Consider the following 18483-nt stretch of genomic DNA (forward strand, 5'->3'; position numbering starts at 1 on the left):
ACCCCTCTAACCTGCAATGAACTCATCCATATAATGTGCAAGATAGAATAATGATGACCTTTTTATAATGCTCAGGAAAATTAAAGCTGAATTTATGCGTACACAATAAACTGAACAAATCCATACGCTTGTTTCAGATGATGCTGTTGCATTTAACGAAACGAATCTTTCTGAATTGGTTGATTTATTGAATATTGTTTAACACCCCTCTCGACAATATTTCATTCATATGGAGATTTCACCATTGCCGGTGAAGGGCTGCAAAATTTAGGCCAATGTTTGGCGCTTATGGCCTTTAAGCAGGAGGGATCTTTATCGTGCCACACCTGCTGCGACACGGGACCTCGGTTTTTGCGGTCTCATCCGAAGGACCGCCCCATTTAGTTGCTTCTTATGACAAGCAAGGGGAACTGAGGACCTATTCTAACCGGGATCCCCATGGGATTTTCTGATTAGAATTGACTTACAACTCTAGTTACACTGCACGTTAAATATATATATATATATATCTGTCTGATCCTCATTTTCATAAAATACATATATTAAGAATGAATTCGGCAGTTTTTTGCTTGACACAGGCCCATAGTAAACAATATCAGGAGTGAATAAAAACATACTCCTTGACAAATATAAATTATTTCTTATATGAATTTATTATTTTTCACACAGTGGAGGGCCCCCTTTCACATGGGCCTAGACTGTTAATTTCTTCTTCATGTTTTACAATATGATAAATATCACATCAATTAATGGAGAGGGGGTAAATCATGATTATTGCAACTATTGTTCAGCAACAAATATTTTTATCTCTTAAGTTGCCAAACAGACAGACCGATATTTCATCATACCTTCCACCCTTTGACTAGCAGTGACACAGTCTAGCACCATTTGTCTGTAAGCTTTAGGAGAGTGTAACATCATGTCTGCAGCTTCCTGGTTAACTGGTCTGTCTAAGTTTGGATTGGAGAGTAAATGCTACAACAACAGGGTACATGAATCATTACTAGTGGGATGACGATAAATGTTACGACAATCAATTTAATACCCATATACTTCCGCAATTATTTAGTATTGAAAAACGATGATAGAATTAAAAATTCCCCAAACTGTAATGCCACAGTCAAATTAAGATATAATATAGTGCAAGAAATGTGTTATAATATCTAATTGTAAATCCTACAATCTCAAATGATTATTCTCTCTCTCTCTCTCTCTCTCTCTCTGATAACCTTTAAATCATCATATAATAGAGACAATAGGCATGTGGTACCTAACTGCCATTACATTATAACACAATCTATACTTCTTATATCTATACAGTACATTGTACTGTATAGCTGTATAGATATCATTACATTGTTATTATTATTACATTATATATATATATATATATATATATATATATATATATATATATATATATATACACACACACACACACATTATATCACAATCTATACTTATATCTATACAGTACATTGTACACATGAAGCCTGATGTAAAACTGCACACACATAGAATTCCCTGTTGTGATGAATAAACTTGCCTGTATTGTTACTAGAATGAAAGACAAGGAATAGGTATCTTTCCATTTTGAAAAATCATCAAGGAAATCAATGCACGGTTTTCCTGTGATCATTTCCACTGCAAAAGGAAAACAATCGTATAATCAATCACAGCTAGCACTTCTTTCAATATTGAATGATATTAAATTTAAATTTTGCTAAATCGGTGATCAATGTGAGGGGCGAGATGTCAGATAAAAATCTAAATTAGTTAGGGGGAGGGGGGATAAAAACTCTCATAAGTTTCTGTCATCCAACATCGATTACGCTTTAGTGGAAAAAGACAAGTGACTGTTACAAACCACATAATAATTAATATCACCTTTTGATAAACTTTTAATAGTCTTAATGTACACTTTCATTTGTGAATAAACAGTAGAAAAGGTATACAGAGTGTTATTTATACTCGTATGTTTTTACTTGTTAATCGATTAGTTTCAACATTCATCATATTTAGTTTTAAGGAGGGTGGAGGTCTTGGTGAAAACGATGTGAATTTATATTTTTGTCAGACATTGAACTTATGATCTCGCCCCTAAAATGAAAAAAAAAATGTAAATGTATGTACAACTGTATATAATATGCATGGTTTGAATTAAACTGTAAAGTAGCAAAGAACAAAGTAACGAAATACATATAAAAGAAATAGGTTGTTTGGATTTTTATACTCCCAGGATACAAACAGCATTAAATATACATTCCTTACAAATTATTCACTTGGTTACTTATATGCATTTGATAAGCTTTGTGAGTGAGGTATATTGTATCTTAACAATAAATAAGTTTCTGAAACTTATTGATACTACACTTCATAGGCAAAAATCATTCAGTAAAATTTACCATTTGGGTGATAAGGAATGGTATGGAAACAAACTTCTGGAGGACGAACATTATAATGTTCATCAAATTTAATGTACACTCTGAATACCCCTCCTGAAATAACAAAGTAAACATGATTTGGTGGTGAATTTGATTTTACATAACTAATAATGATTTCAAGATCTTACAGAAACTTCTTAAATATTCCACTAATTTCAAAGCCATTAATATTTACCATCCCATAATGAGTCTCTTAGTCCTTTCACTTTGGCTACCCACTCAAAAATACTGTCATCTTGTACAGGTGTAGCATCTATACCCTTAAAAGAAAGGGCATGAAGATAAGATATTGTGTGGATTTTGATATATCTTCCATTTTCGTATTAATGAATTTCTGTCAGAGAGTTATGCTCTCCACATTTTCAATACAGATAAAAGATTATTATAATCTGCACATTCATAAAAGTTATCCCCCTTTTCACAATCTAAATAATTATTGGTCTAATGAAAATTAGATATTGGATTTGCTCGCATACATAACTTATGTATGAATTTATGCGAGCAGATCTAACATATAGTTTCAATTATACTGCCCTTTTCCGCATTATCTTCAGTTTTCCCTCAGCACCCATTGTAACTTATCCATAAATATTCAATATCATCAAACAAAAGTTTTGTTCCATTTCATATTAGTTGTGTATGTGACAAAATAGAAGACGTTCACCAAGATGTAGGTTTATCTGTTCACAAAGAAATGGCTTACCCATGGTTGGTCTTCAAGAAGCTTCTTGTATTCCGTCTCTATCAGAAGATGAGCTCTAGAATACATTTCTGTAATTGACAGACAAGTTATCCTATCAAAATCATCAAAATTAAATCAAAACTGTCAAAATTGAGAAAACCAAATGTTAAGTTTAATCGAAAAATATGCTTTCATACCTGATCTATTGATTTTAGTCACTAGTTTCAGAAAAGATCCGCCATATTTGTTTTTCTTCGCGACATCATTCGTCCCTCTTTGTGCGCTTTAAAAATAATTGAGATGTTCCGAACCCCGGTGAAAATAATTTTAAACCTGAAGCGGTCACAGAGGCTTGTATTCCGGATTTAAGGGTCTTTTAAAAAGATTGTGAACAACTTTGCATATTGATGAAAATTGGAACGGAAACGTGTCGGCATCTTTATCAAAACGACTTCAAAGGGAGTTTTCAAGAGGATTCATATATAGTGGGGTTTTTGTTGTTGTTTTTTTTTTTATGTTTAGATAAACATCTCAGTGTATAGGAATTTTCAATTCAAATCTTTTTCTAGCCTGATTATCTCGGTTGAGATTCGGCTTGGCTGAATATTTGGACTGACGTCTTCACCGAATCTCGGAGCAGTCCTCACAGGCACTTGTTTCTGTAAATAACTTACGACCTCTGTATACTGATTATTAGTATACAGAGGTCGTAAGTTATTTACAGAAACAAGTGCCTGTGACAAGAGGTGGGATCAGGTGTCTAGGAGGAGTAAACATCTCCTGTCGACTGGTCACACCCGCCGTGAGCCCTACATCCTGATCAGATAAACGGAGTTGTTCTTGGTCAAAATCAGTGTGCCAAGAACGGCCTAACAATCGGTATGAAACAAGTCAGATAGCATTTGACCCAATGATAGGTTGTATTGGGCTGGCAAACTAGATTGCTATATAACGACAATAGAATTTGTGAAATGCCTGTAAACTCCATTCAATCAGAAATATGATGTCACGCATATTTTCTTCCATTAGTCGCCTAAGAGGCAAAAATACTTGGAGTGTTACGAGTCTACTCAACAAAAGCTACTGCATGTACTGGCTCGTGTAAAAGACGATAGACAGACGTCTTTAAACAATCCTTACACACCTCAACCATAAAAATAAATAAAGGAAATTAAATGATAAAAGATGGGAATAGAATGTAACTTCTCTCTAATTTGTCCTAACATTAATTTAAAATGTGTTAATTAAAACGGTGATGCCACTTACATCCAAGCTGCAGTAGCCGAGGACTGACCATTTGTTAGTCCTGTCAAAATAGCTTTAAAATGCCAAACCCGCGGGACAAAATTGCAACAGAATTTTTGTTATCATATATCAAATCTACATATATCGAAGAAACATACGTTTCTGAATGGGCATTGAAATAGGTTTGTTTCGAGGAAAGCGACAAGTTAGAGAGGCAAAGAATCCAAGAACGTGCCAAAGACAAACGCATTGAGCCAACTTTTTAAAAAAAACAAAAAATGCTCCAGTCCTTGCGATCATTACAAATAATACCCGTTTTTGATTACTGGCCACAAGATTTAAAGAAGAGAAAAGATCTAGCTACCTGATACCGGTATTAATTTTTTCTCTCGAAACCTTTATAAATGATAGGTCTTTTAAATGATTCACAGGTTATTCAGTTGGCAAATGAGCTGATGCTTAGGGTGCACCCCATCTTCGCTAGCCAAGGGTTTTCGCTTGGTCCACTCCGCTCCCCACATCTCAAGATATTGAAAACTCTAATGGAAACACACAGTTGTAAAAGATGTCTTTCCTGATATTAAGACGCGGCATTGGTCGTACCAGTTGCTTTCAGTGATGGTAAAACATTTTCTTTAAGTTTATTTACTTAGGAAGAGGCAAATATATAAGAAAATATCACAGGGGGACATGCATACATACAAAAAAAAAAAATTATATAGCGCCTTATATAAAACAAATTACTCTAGGGCGCTTTACAAGGGTAAGAAGAGGAATGAATCAACAAAACAATTAGATGAAATTAAATGACATGTGTATACATTCATTCATTCTTTCTTTATTTCCTCCCATGGGAGATTGCATGAACAATTACAGAAATTACATCACATGCCAAGAAATCCCGTCCGGTCTGAATTCGTTGGCTTCAATAGGGCCATATTACATGCTGATTAATAGTAGCCGTCGCTTATCTCTTAATTGCGGTCACTGATTTATAACGGTTTTTCTATACCGGAGATTTTGCTAAGAATTTCTTGGCATGTTAGAGTATTACACATACGTATACGATCTTATATCTTTAAAATTATCAATTCTTTAAGATAGATAACTTTTTTAAAATATAATTTTTAAAAAACAGTCATAGTTTTATACACGTTAGAATCTAAAAAGCTAATTTAGAAAAATGACTATCCCCCCTCCAAAAAAAACCCCAACCAACAACAATGCACACAATTTCTAAAGTTTACCTGGGAATTTGCTATATTTTGAAATTATTGCTCGGCATAATTCACATATGTTAATGAATCTGAACTTATTTGGTTTAATATGACAAAGAGGCTGAGAGAGAGAGAGAGAGAGAGAGAGAGAGAGAGAGAGAGAGAGAGAGAGAGATGATTCATATATTGTTAAACTAAAAGAAATGAAAGACATTCGATTGAGAGCAGATTTGTATTTGCCATTGAATGGCCACTTTGGAAGCTTTTGTTATAAATTTTAACAATGTTAAATTCAGGGACATGTAATTTTAGATCCGTAATAATGATAGTAGGGATCTAAATCATACCACCTCTGATAATTAAGAATAAACATCAAAACAACGAAAAACAAAAACAAAACGAAAACAACAACTACCACCACTAGCTAGGTGGCAGTATGGTTTAGACCCCTACTGTTATACGCTGACAAGACAAAATTACCGGTTTTAAAAACCAAAAGAAATGATATTTGAAATATCCCGCGAAAAATCTTCCGGGGACAACGCCTTCAAAAATAAAAGTATGAAAAAGACTTGATATCGACATGACATTCTTTATTTTTGTATTTTATGTTGCATTAGATAAATAAAAACGTGCACAATAAATTTTGGGGAAAAAAGGTGAAGGTCAAATTCGAAACAGGTGCACGTTAGACGACGCGACAGTTACTAACACGCGTACACGTTGAGCCGCAACAAATATCGAGCAATGGAGAACTTCAAACCCTTTCCCGGATTTGGCACTCAGGCAACTCATGTAGGGCAGGAGCCGGAGAAATGGAACTCGAGGGCTGTAGTTCCACCTATCTCTATGTCAACAACGTTTAAACAGAAGGGACCGGGAGACCACCATGTTAGTATTTTGGGTTCAGGGGTGGGGGCGGATCCAAGACGTGTTGTCAAATAACTTATTCTGTATAAAGGTTGATTTGGTTGAACTCTTTTGATTATCCACAATTATATACTATAAACAACAGTTACAATGTCATGGATCAGATAAATAATGAATTTATTGATAAAATTAATTGGTCTGTAATTATTCACTTCAGAGAAGTGGACAGGTAATCATGAACCTACATATCTGTCCACTTCTCTAAAGAGAATACTCTAAACAATAAAAGAAAAGAACCATGCATGCAGTGAAATATTTTCGAAATATCAAATAAAAGCAATATATATCATTATTAACTTTATTGCATCAGCTATTAAAGTTACAGTATAAGTATAGATTAGGTCATATTTTGCATTATTTGGTTTTTATGATATATTTTAAAGTTTTACAGTGTTAAGATGAATTTGGATTGGTTTTTCATTATATACTATATATATAAAAGAAATCACACTTGAAAGAAATAGAGGAAGAATCTGCAATACGTGTGACATGAACTGTTTGAAGATCAGCTCACTATTAAACGTCCACTAATCTGAAAATAAGAGCCAGGATTTTTTTCAGGACATTGCTAGTTCTAAATATATCAAACTTTTAAAAATTGTCAAATATGGAAAAATAAATGTGGATTATGTCAAATGAAGATTATCTATTATAACAGCTAATCAAAAGCAAATTTTTACTCAACATTTTAAAAATAAGAAATGATGTTCTGTTTAAATTGAAAAAAAAAACAACAAAAAAACAAGGTAAAACAATGATAATTATCTTATAACTAACATGATTGTTAGTAGTACAAATGTTTTAAAAAATTCATTTTCCTTTGTATGATTACATAATATTAAATATATATAGGACAATTATATACATAATATGATTCTTAGATTTCATTGCCATGTACCTATAAAGAAGTACAATCCCCAATTATTAAAAAACTTTATATTAAAGTGTTTTTTCTCGTGTCATATTAATGCTATTCATTTGGACTTTTTCATGTCTCTTTAGTGTTCATTACATTATGCTTTATAAGCCTGTGACAAGAGCCTCGCATTGGTGTAATAAATCTTATCTTATATCATACAATTATTGACATAATTGAGAACAATGCGATGCTTTATAAGCTTCCTTTGAAGTACAATATTTACCGAGTGAGGTGAATATTGTATTTAGAGGGTAGCTACAGCATCTGACATATTGACTATAAGAAAATATCAATGATTGATATGAGCATTTTTTAGTTCAATGGAACAATTTTTTTTTAAAAGTAGAATTTAGTTACTATGTTTTAGGCTTGAATAAGGTGCATGCATGATCATGTTGGTTGATTAAGTACTACAGGCAGGACACAGATCATGTGATTAAAATATGTCAGAAATTCAACATCATAATAGTACTTGCCATCGTATAGACTATACAAAACTATGTTACATCTCAAAGTAGGATTGTTGTTATAGCTATTGGGGTACATTGTTGTTATTATAGCTATTGGGGTACATTGTGATGTCACAGAGATAAGGCTCTATAACCCAAGCAAATGGCAAAAATTACTGAGGTGTGATTTTTTTTTCCATATTTATTGAATTTTTCCACCAGTTCTCCTTCAAATTCCAAAAAAGTAAATTCAAAATAAATTTAATTTGTATATTTTGAGAAACAAGATGAATTTTAATGAATTGTGACATATTGCAGTAAATAATTTCTAACTATTTTGTACACATGTATATTGATTGAATGAATTGAAAGTGCATTATGCTTTGTTGTATAAAGCATTTTTTATTTCATATTATGAAAATAAAAGGTCAAGATCATATACAAATTACCTCATGTATGTTGAATATAATTGTTAAATTTCTTTTTACTTTCCCCATGTTGTGACAAATAGCTGCTTTTTAGAGAGATACATCTAAAGTCTAAAATGGTTCTAACTGAACATCACATGTAAGGTCATTATTCATTGGAGGTCATTGTCAAGGTCATTGTATAGCACATCTTATTTTGACAAGTTGTTCATAATCTTTTGTTGACATGGTGACCGACTCTACCAACTTCAAAATATTGTTTCCATTATCTGCATTCTCTTTGACTACATTTTGCTTTCATTATCATGATAGGGTTTTGAATACTCCAGGAGTGGAAACCCTACCAGGAACTGTCTGGAAGAATGCTTAGCAGCCTTAGAAGGTGGAAAACATGGTAAGAGTTGTATGTGCTGTAAACCAACTTTTATTCACAATGACTTTATTTCACAATTACCAGTGATGAATTGGTTTGCGGCAACTAATTTTTGTGACCCATATTATCTTAAACAATCTCGCACAAATAAAATTTGGTTTACATTATTGGTTTTATACAAATATTGTAATTGTTAGTCTTGATCATTCAGACATTTGTGTATCCTCCCCACATACATCAGGCCTCAAGACCATAAACTGAGAATAGACTTTTAAAGTCAAAAAGTCAAAAGTTTGATTACTTATATCTTAAGATTGATCTAGCACAGATGTTTAAAAAAAACTGCAGGCCTCAAGACCATAAACTGAGAATCCAGCTAACTTTTGAAATAATTTTCATAAACAAATAAAATTTTCAGTATATGTTTGCATTGAATTTGCACCGAATTGTCTATGCCAGTTTTCTAGGTATAAAGCAATAGAGTTATCCCAAAAGTTGACGTCTGATAAACGTTATGAGGAAAGGGGGGACATTGTTACGAAAATGGAAAGAAAATATGCTTTCTAAGTACATTAGAAGTAATTTTAAAAGACAATGTTTTAAATTTGTGTTATTTTTTATCTATGCCAATTCGATGAGGTCTATGTCATCTTGTTTTGGCATAGACCCATGGTCTATACCAAATTTTAAACCAATTTCGAATACTGTTTATGGACTTTTTTTCTTTGCAGATACAGATATTGCCCTGAAATATAGTCACAAGCTTCCTCTTTGAGGAATACAAGTTCAGTTTACATTTCAGCTAAATTGGTTTATTCTTGACCTACTTTTGAGCTAAAAATAGGTCAAACAGTTTTCCAGACTTTTTTTCATTACAGAGACAGACATTGCTCTGAAATTTAGTCACAAGCTTCCTCTGGGAGGAATACAAGTTCATGGATGCATGTACAGCATTGAAATTTGGTCACAATTTCCTCCTCAAGTTTGCATTTCAGCTGGATTAGTGTAAAGTGACCTACTTTCTGGCTAAAAGTAGATCAGTTTTCCAACCTTTTTTTCATTATGGATACAAATATTGCCCTGCAATTTAGTCACAAGCTTCCTCTTAGAGGAATACAGAAGTTCAGTTAGCATTTCAGCTGGATTAATTGGTGCACAATTTCAGGAGTAGAAATAGTTTTCCAGATTTTTTTTTTGGTTATGGATACAGGTATTGCCCTGAGATTTTGTCACACCCTCCCTCTCAGAGAAATACATAATCAGATCACATTTAAACTTTAGGGCTAAAAGTAGGTCATATAGTTCTGCTGGACCTTTTTCTCATCATTGATACAGATATTGCACTGACATTTTGTCCCAACTTTCCTCTCAGAGAAATACACAATCAATTCGCATGTCAGATGGATTGGTGTACCATGAACTACTTTAAACGGACTGATTCACATTTTCCCCCAAAATTTTGTTTTTCACCATTTTTAATGATAAAAATCTACTGTCTAATGTGTTTGAAAGGTTTCACAAAAAATGAAGGATATACATTATTTCATGCTCATTGTAGAGAGTGTATTATTCGTTTTGTAAACAAAGATTGAGGTATTTTTATTGTTTATGAAGTTTTCAAAAGAAATGGATATCAATATAAGTTTATTATATGTATCACATTTCAAGTATTCTTTAGGTAAAATGTGATGTTGAAAAGTTAAATTTGTGACTGCAAAATTAAGATGTTTTAAAATACAAAATTAGCAGTTGACTGGTTTGTGTGTAAACATAAAAAGACTCTCGAGTCTGTTTACTTAACACGGAATACACACACACACACACAGAAAACACATAATGGACAATTTAAAGGCTAAAATATTGCTTTTATCCTTGCATTCAGAAGATCCAAATTTTGGCTATCAACATTGAATGAGTCATACTTTTAATGTTTAACATCAAAACTGAAAAAAATATTTTTAGGGACTTTAGGGCTCTTCTATTCAGAATGTGTGTGGTATCAATTGAGAGTGTATGGTATGCTTACAGGTTACGACGGGCGTATGTTCAATGCACCGTTTGTGGTACTCTTGTTATGTACATGTTGCTGTGAAAATTTTAATGTGGAACATTTTCAAGGTTGTGGCTATATATATAAACATGATAAATATCAAATTTCACAATATAGGAGAAGATCATGACAGAATATCTTTAGATTACGCAAGACAGGTTCTTCAAGAAAAGCAGCACCCACCCACTGATACCTTATTGTTATGTTAATTGTCTGAGTTTTTTTCCAGCACTGGTCTTTGCCTCTGGTTTAGCCACTACAACAGCTATCACATATCTACTACAGTCTGGAGACCATATTGTCAGCATGGATGATTTATACGGAGGTCAGAGTACCGTATGCATATTAACTACATGATTAATTCACACAGCTACAAAAATGAAAAAATCTCAAACTCATTTCTCAGAACATTTCATAATATTTATGATAAATCTCATACAACATGAAACACCTTGTATCATATTTAAAGCCAGCTTATAATATGGCAACTTTAGAAAAAATTGTACTGCATGTAATATTGTATGTGCCTTAGATTAGTGGTAATTTGACACCATTGATACAGCTGCAACCCTTGATCACAGAGCATGCATGTGATACATTGACAATTATGCTATTCTGGATTACACCAAATAGCTCGTGAGATACAAATGTGCCAAGGTTATGAGTATGCTAAAATAGTTAACCTGTAGTATGTTTCAGTCTTAGGTACAGTATAATTTGTCCAAACCGGCCTCTGAGTACTCCGGCGCTCTGTCAATTCCAGCCACAAAATATAGTCCCTAACATTTCTTTAAGAAATCCTATGTTATTAATTCCCTGTACTCCGGATACTGCGTATTCTGTATATCAGCCGGCTTACACTGTCCCCACTGCTATCTATTAACTTTAATTATCCTGTGTAAACCGGCCCCTCGATGATACGCCACCCTAATTGTTAGGTCAATCGTATTTGGTTTACACGAGGTCCCAACTGCTCGTAATTAGCTCTAATTATCATATTTAAACCAGCCACCCTACGATGACCAACCTGTCGGTATTCGGTCGATCACACGCTGTGTACACAAAGGGTGTCTCAAGGGAAGCCTCAGGTAAGTAAAAGATGAGTCATAATCAGTTTAAAATAAAACCTGATTTTTGGGGGATGCATTTTTCGATTATGACAGCACCACGCACGAGGTAATGGTGCACGGGCTTCCACCATAACGACAGAGACAAGAACTGACATTAAAAGACAAAGTTCAATTAATCGATGAATTCGATACATTCTTGGACTGAAACAAAATCGTTTACAATCCAGTCATGTTTTCCAAAATCAGGGTAGACCTCTCGAAGCTTTCCGACAATTCAGACAGTGATGATATACAGTTAAATTAGCTCAAATCGCCATTACTGGTCGATCACTTGGCATTACATCAGTTTCCGTTTCACAAATTGAGACAGTTAAAAGCGATATTTCCATTAAATACATTTACGACGAAAGCTGGGAAATAGAAATTTTAGACAAACACAACACAAACTTGACGAACGCACATGATGTAGCACTTGAAGACGGCGATGCTGTAGACAAAATCGACAATTTACCAACAGAAAAGTGCGTGAATAATTCCCAGATTTTTAAACCGTTTAATAAAAATTGAAACTTTTTCAAAAGAACACGACGATAAAACACTGACATTTATATTTTCACATTTTGAATTCTTTTGTGATTAATAAAACTTTAGCAATCATTACACACGTATGCATAACTGACAGCAAATACAAGGGAAACATCTCTCATATTTTTCAACATTCTGCACTCCGGACTACCGGTCAATTTCTTTGGAACTACACACAGCCGGTTTAGACATATTATACTGTATTTTACATGTTTTTATATTTTAGGATATGTACCACATTGTAATATTATTTAGAATATATTTACTCCAGTTCAAACATATGACGGCTGTTCGATATGTAATGTGTATTGTACAATATCTCAAAAGTGTTTATACCAGTGGAAAGGTATAGAACAGAGCTATTCAAGAGTATCATCATCCATGAAATTGTGCAAAGGGTTATCGCACTGTGGTACAATACACATTACATATCGAACAGCCCTCATAAAGATCAAAGGGCAAAAGTTACTATTTGTCGATGAAGCAAGATATGACTCATTTTACAGGACTGATAAAAAACTTTGTCAGAAGATGGCCAGTTTGTTGCACCGTCTTTGATTATGTTATTTCAGGTACAAATCGATATTTTAAGAAGTGTGCCACTAGGATGGGCATCGAAACATCATTCGTAGACTGCACTGTTATTGACAATATAAAGAAATCCCTGAGACCAAACACCAAGGTATAGAAATGTAGGGCAGAGTGTTGAGTGCATGACATCAAAAGAGACAGAATTTTTAATTAAACGTGTCTGTATTTAATTATAGAAGGCTTGGTTTTCTTTAATATGTAAAACTGCTTGTGTAATTTTCTTACGTAGACTTTGTACACTGTGGAAGATTGATTGAATGTAGTATTATGATGAATTTAAATACCGCATGTAATTGGAATAGATGGTTTGGCTGGAGACTCCAACCAACCCAACGCTGAGAATTGTGGACATCGCTAAGGCGGTGAAAGTCGTCAAAGAAAACAACAAAGACATCTTTGTGGTAGTAGACAACACATTCATGTCCTCATATTTCCAGGTGTGTATCAGTAGTATTGTTGCAAATTCATTGGATCGTTTCCATATAGGAAAAGGTCTTCTGCCATGTGATATGGTTTAATACTCATGCAATATAGGAACACTCATGGGATAAATTCTGAAATGGTTTTTAGCTAACCCGAACCTTCAAGCCTTTCTGGTCAAAATGTGATCACTGTCATTAACTTTTTACATAATTAAACTTCTCCAGAGACTGTTTGGCCAATTTCAACCAAACTTGGCACATAAAATATGTAGATGAATGGGATTCAAGTTTCTTCAAATGAATGGCCACACCTCTTCAAAGAACTTAGAAGAGATGAATGAGAATTATGAAAAAAATTAATGTTGCATTTTAAAAATCTTCTCTAGAGCCACTGGGCCAATTTCAACCAGACTTAGCACAAAGGATTTTTAGGTCAAGAGAATTCAGCTTTGTTCAGATGAAGGACCATACCCTCTCCATAGAGATCATTATGATAAACTACAATATAGATATTACATTTTGAAAATTTTCTTCTAAGAACCACAGGACTAATTTCAACCAAACTTGGCAGAAAGTTTTTTTGAGTGAAAAGGATTCAAGTTTATTCAAATGAAGGACCACATTTTTTTTTTTAGAACGTACATCATTGGAATGGCTGACTTACTTTTAAAACATGGATGAAAATATAGATATCAGCAATATTTGTCTATTCATTTCAAATATCGTTGTCTAGCTGAGTAGCTCAGTAGGTTTAACAGGTCAGCTGCTGAACTGTAGATTGCGGGTTTAAGTCCAGCAGAGGTTTTAATTTTTTTTTTCTAATTGCTTTCTACTAAAACTGCATTTTGTGACTATATTTAAAGTAAATTTGAAAGTTTCCAATTTCAAAATATTGTACATACCTTCCACTTTTCATCTATATTGAATTTCTCTGGTGTAGCATTTCTCCTTAAAAGGGAGATAATGAGAATCATCAAAGACTGGATGTAGTGCAAAGAAAGAGCTATTTCTCATTACAAGGGGAAATAATTAGGAAATAGCAAAAATGAAGGGGGCTTCATTGAACCACTGGATCTAGAATTACAAAATTTAGGCAGAGATATATAGTGTATATTCAAGTTTGTTAAAATGATAGTCCATGAGCTGAGACTGAGGCCTCAAAGGCTGAAACTCTCATAGGAATGCATGTCAAATGGAAGTGAAAATCATCCAAATTGTTTCCTTTGTGCTTATACATGTACTGAGAAATTGGACCATCCTGGTGAGGATTATAAGGGTATCATACCTTAATTATCATCTTTAAGTTTAAAAAGGTAAAAATGATAATTGATTTAAACTTCATAAGAGTGTATTAAAAATTAAAAGATGCCCCCTCCCCCAACTCTTATGATAAAAAATGCTGCAATTTTCAAATAATGAGTGTGAAGGCATTTTAATGTTACTGCTGTATGATAAACCTATTTATTTTGATGTACTAATTTTAATGTAGAGTTTCAATAAGTTCATTGCATAATAGGGCTGAAACAATTCACCAAAGTATTGATATTGTTCAATATAAACGCTTGAATCAATGTTGTATTCATTGCCTTGCTCTTCGGTTCGATACGTTTTTTGATATTGGGTTTGGTAAAATACATCAGGCTTGACATGTCCTTATCATTTTTACCTGCATGAGGGATAAAATGGCATCCAGTAACGTTCAGACTGTTATAAGCCTCAAGTCAGACAAAAACAATCATTAACGGCAAACTGACAACTCAACTGTATGACAAACGGGATGATTTCAGCTTCTCCATCGTCAACTTCCCACATTTATGTAGCAATATTCCATTATCACCTGCATATGGTGTTTATATATCTCAACTGATTCGATATGCAAGAGCTTGTTGTGGGTATAGTCAGTTTTTAAATCGAGGTAAGCTACTGACAAACAAGTTAATGGTACAGGGATTTCAACAGTCTCGATTGAAGTCAGCATTTCGCAAATTCTATGGTCGTTATAACGATCTAGTTCGTCAATACATCCTCGCATTGGGTCAAATGCTGTCTGACGTGTTTCATACCGATTGTTAAGCCGTTCTTGGCACACTGATTTTGACTGCGGATAAATCCGTTTACCTGATCGGGATATGGGGCTCACGGCGGGTGTGACCGGTCAACAGGGGATGCTTACTCCTCCTAGGCACCTGATCCCACCTCTGGTGTGTCCAGGGGTCCGTGTTTGCCCAACTATCTATTTTGTATTGCTTGTAGGAGTTATGAGATTGATCACTGTTCGTTATCTTCACCTTACAAAAACAATCATGAACGTAATCGGTTTAAACTACAAAGCCAACAGGCATCTTACTGATTGGCAGTTTGGAAACAGTTTGCTTTTAAAATTGTGACTGTAAATCTTTGTAATTAAAATTTTCTTCAAAGTCATTATTTGTTTCTTCAATAAAATGTGTCGTATTAAAAATATTGAATCATGGCATAAGTATTGCAATACGTATCGTATCATGAAGGGGGCATATCGTTTCAGCCCTATTGCATGGTACCATTTGGGATTAAAGTTTAGAATTTTATTCATCTGTGCAGTTAATTAACCTCAGGTGAGCATTATGGGCCTTTTTTCACAATATCTTGACAACAAAAGTGTACCAGTAAATTTTTAAAATGCAATTATTTTACAGCGACCTTTAGATTTTGGTGCGGACATGGTTATGCATTCCCTTACAAAGTATATGAATGGTAAGGCAGGCCAATAATTCAGTAATTTGCAAAATTCCAGGTTAAGTTTGGTGTGTTGTTAGACTTATGGCAGACAATGTACAAATTATTTTCCTTCATCCATAACAAAGTTTTGAGAATCTGTAATACTACAGTTCTTTGTGTGTATTACTGTCACTTGTTAAAAGGAAAATCCATCTATTGTGAAAAAAATGCTTTCAAGAAAATAGGAAAGTGAGAAACTCTTTTAAATGGTATATAATTAGTGTTCATGAAATCAAAGCACTTAATTATACTTAATTATATAGATTGAAAATTGTTTGATATTTAAGTGTTGAAATTACATGTAATGCATCATTCTGTTGACATTTTAGGGCATTCTGATGCTGTGATGGGGGCAGCAATATTAAATGATGATGGTTTATGCCAAAGACTCCGGTTCCTCCAAAATGGTAGGATCTTTATAGGCAATGCTTATTATATTGAAAAAAAAAATGATAAATTGTAGATAGCTGAGAATATGAAGTTTACTAAAAAATTAAAACTTTTAATGAGCACAACACATAGTAAGGCATGAAACAATTTATTTACACCCAGGGAGTGGGACAAATGTCTATCACTGCATAAATGAATGTACACGTCAAGTTTCTCATACACAGTTATATCTCCTGCATTTGATTGATTCACAGACCAAGTGAGTGATAAACATTTTGGGAGTAAATCCTTGAATATTTTGTTATATTACATTTTTTTTTTGCTTGTACGTATCATATCTTAAAAGAATACGCGCAATTACGACATGTTGTATTGTTTTCATTCTAGTGGAACATTTCTTTTGTATTTCCTACATTGACATCTTTAAACAAATGCCACTTTTTATACACCTATCTAAGATGGTACATATTATGGTATGGTGTTCATACCTGTCTGTTTGTTAGCTTTTTCTGGTTGGGCTCATAACTTAAATACTCTGAGACCTAGAACCATCAAACTTTGTCAGCTGATCGATGCAACTTGGGTAGAAGGTGTGTTAAACTTTGGAGTTTGGTCACTGTGATCTTTGATTAAGATTTGATTTCATCTTAATTATAGCCAAATATGACAAAACTGAACTATTATTTGGCTTCTCAAACTTTGGTAGAAGGTGTTACACATCCTACAGTAAGGTTGCTGTGACCTTTAATTAGATGGTATGGTCATGCTTATATGTCATAACCCTTTTTGGGCTCGTGTAGATTTGAGTCCTAGAATCAACAAAGTACTCCATCAATTGGTGCATCTGTAGAGAAATGTAAATTACAGCTTAAAATCAGGTCAGGTAATGCAGTAATCTTATTCAAATAAAATACTGGTATGTAATACCATTTTTGTCCCCCACCGCAATGCGGAAGGGGACATAGAAATACTGGTGTCCGTCTGTCCCTCCCTCTTCACTTTGTGGATGCAACTCCTCAGAAACCGCTCAACGGAATTTATTCATATTTTGTAGGATTGTTAGTCACCATTTGTAGAATTGTTAGTCACCATGTGTAGTTGATCATAATGTGCCACCATTTTGATTCGACAAATTTTACAGGAGTTATGGGACTTTGTTGAATTTGTACGTAGTACACTATAGGAACACTTTGTGGATGCAACTCCTCCGAAACCGCTCACCGGATTTCATTCAATTTTTTAGGATTGTTAGTCACCATATGTAGTTTATCATATTGCGCCATCATATTGATTCAACAAATTTTACAGGAGTTATGGGACTTTTGTGCTTCAACTTTTTTTGCGGCTGTGGGGGACATGGCTAGGTGTAGCAATCTTGTTGTAGTTATTTGAACAATTCAAGAGATATATATTGACAAGTCAATTGCTGCATCAAGGTTGATATGATTTTGCCTCATGCACACTCATCTGTTTATTATAATAAATAAACATCTGATGGACATGTCATGTGCCTTGGCGATGCACTTTATTATATTTTTTATCATCTTTTTACTTACTCTATCCCACTTAGGAATTTGAGTAGCACTAAATGCATCTCCAACATAGAATATCTTGCATATTGTTGCAAGCTCAGCAAACTCATCACCCACTGGAGGGTGCCCCCCCCCCCCCCCCCCAATTTTGTCATTAGTTGGTAATTTTTGGGTAATCACCACCCATATAAAGTAATGTTGTTATATTCTCAAAAAATTCAGCTCCACCATACATTAAAACAATTCACCCATTTTTGAGATAGTTAATTGTCAACTGTGAAAAAGTAGCAAAAGTCTTTTCAAAGAGAAATTGAAAGGATTTTTAAAAGAAACATTGCACATAAAACTTGAATTAATGATTTTTTTAAATTCAAAAAATATTTTTTAACAGAATTATAA

The 18483-nt window shown here is 33.8% G+C and overlaps 3 protein-coding genes across 6 annotated transcripts in view; 1 reads left to right on the plus strand and 2 right to left on the minus strand.

The window, feature by feature from the left end:
- Nucleotides 1-3441, minus strand: part of LOC125670497 (ubiquitin-conjugating enzyme E2 U-like) — an 11083-nt gene extending 7642 nt beyond the window's left edge. The window contains exons 1-6 of the mRNA XM_048905704.2: nt 3324-3441; nt 3148-3215; nt 2620-2704; nt 2406-2498; nt 1547-1644; nt 849-975 (exon numbers count right to left, since the gene is read on the minus strand). Of these exons, the coding sequence (XP_048761661.2) occupies nt 849-975; nt 1547-1644; nt 2406-2498; nt 2620-2704; nt 3148-3213 (469 nt within the window). The 5' untranslated portion in view covers nt 3214-3215; nt 3324-3441. The remainder of the gene's footprint in view (nt 1-848; nt 976-1546; nt 1645-2405; nt 2499-2619; nt 2705-3147; nt 3216-3323) is intronic.
- Nucleotides 1-12299, minus strand: part of LOC125670500 (uncharacterized) — an 89348-nt gene extending 77049 nt beyond the window's left edge. Inside the window, exon 1 of the mRNA XM_056162507.1 lies at nt 12296-12299. The gene's annotated coding sequence lies outside the window, so the exon portion shown is untranslated. The remainder of the gene's footprint in view (nt 1-12295) is intronic.
- Nucleotides 1-18483, plus strand: part of LOC125670493 (cystathionine gamma-lyase-like) — a 33546-nt gene that overhangs the window by 4104 nt on the left and 10959 nt on the right. For 2 of the 4 annotated variants that reach the window (XR_007368229.2, XR_008802357.1), the window contains exons 1-7: nt 6246-6479; nt 8627-8708; nt 10967-11062; nt 12965-13074; nt 13286-13420; nt 16081-16138; nt 16492-16569. Coding sequence is in view for 2 of the 4 variants with exons in the window: in XM_048905699.2 (XP_048761656.1) it covers nt 6336-6479; nt 8627-8708; nt 10967-11062; nt 12965-13074; nt 13286-13420; nt 16081-16138; nt 16492-16569 (703 nt within the window). In the remaining 2 variants the exon portion in view is untranslated. Of the gene's footprint in view, nt 1-6245; nt 6480-8626; nt 8709-10966; nt 11063-12964; nt 13075-13285; nt 13421-16080; nt 16139-16491; nt 16570-18483 lie in introns of those variants that run through there. The other 2 variants (XM_048905699.2, XM_048905700.2) reach the window with 2 other exon arrangements.

The sequence above is a fragment of the Ostrea edulis genome, chromosome 4 (genome assembly GCF_947568905.1).
Source record: "Ostrea edulis chromosome 4, xbOstEdul1.1, whole genome shotgun sequence".
Taxonomy (NCBI): Eukaryota; Metazoa; Mollusca; class Bivalvia; order Ostreida; family Ostreidae; genus Ostrea; species Ostrea edulis.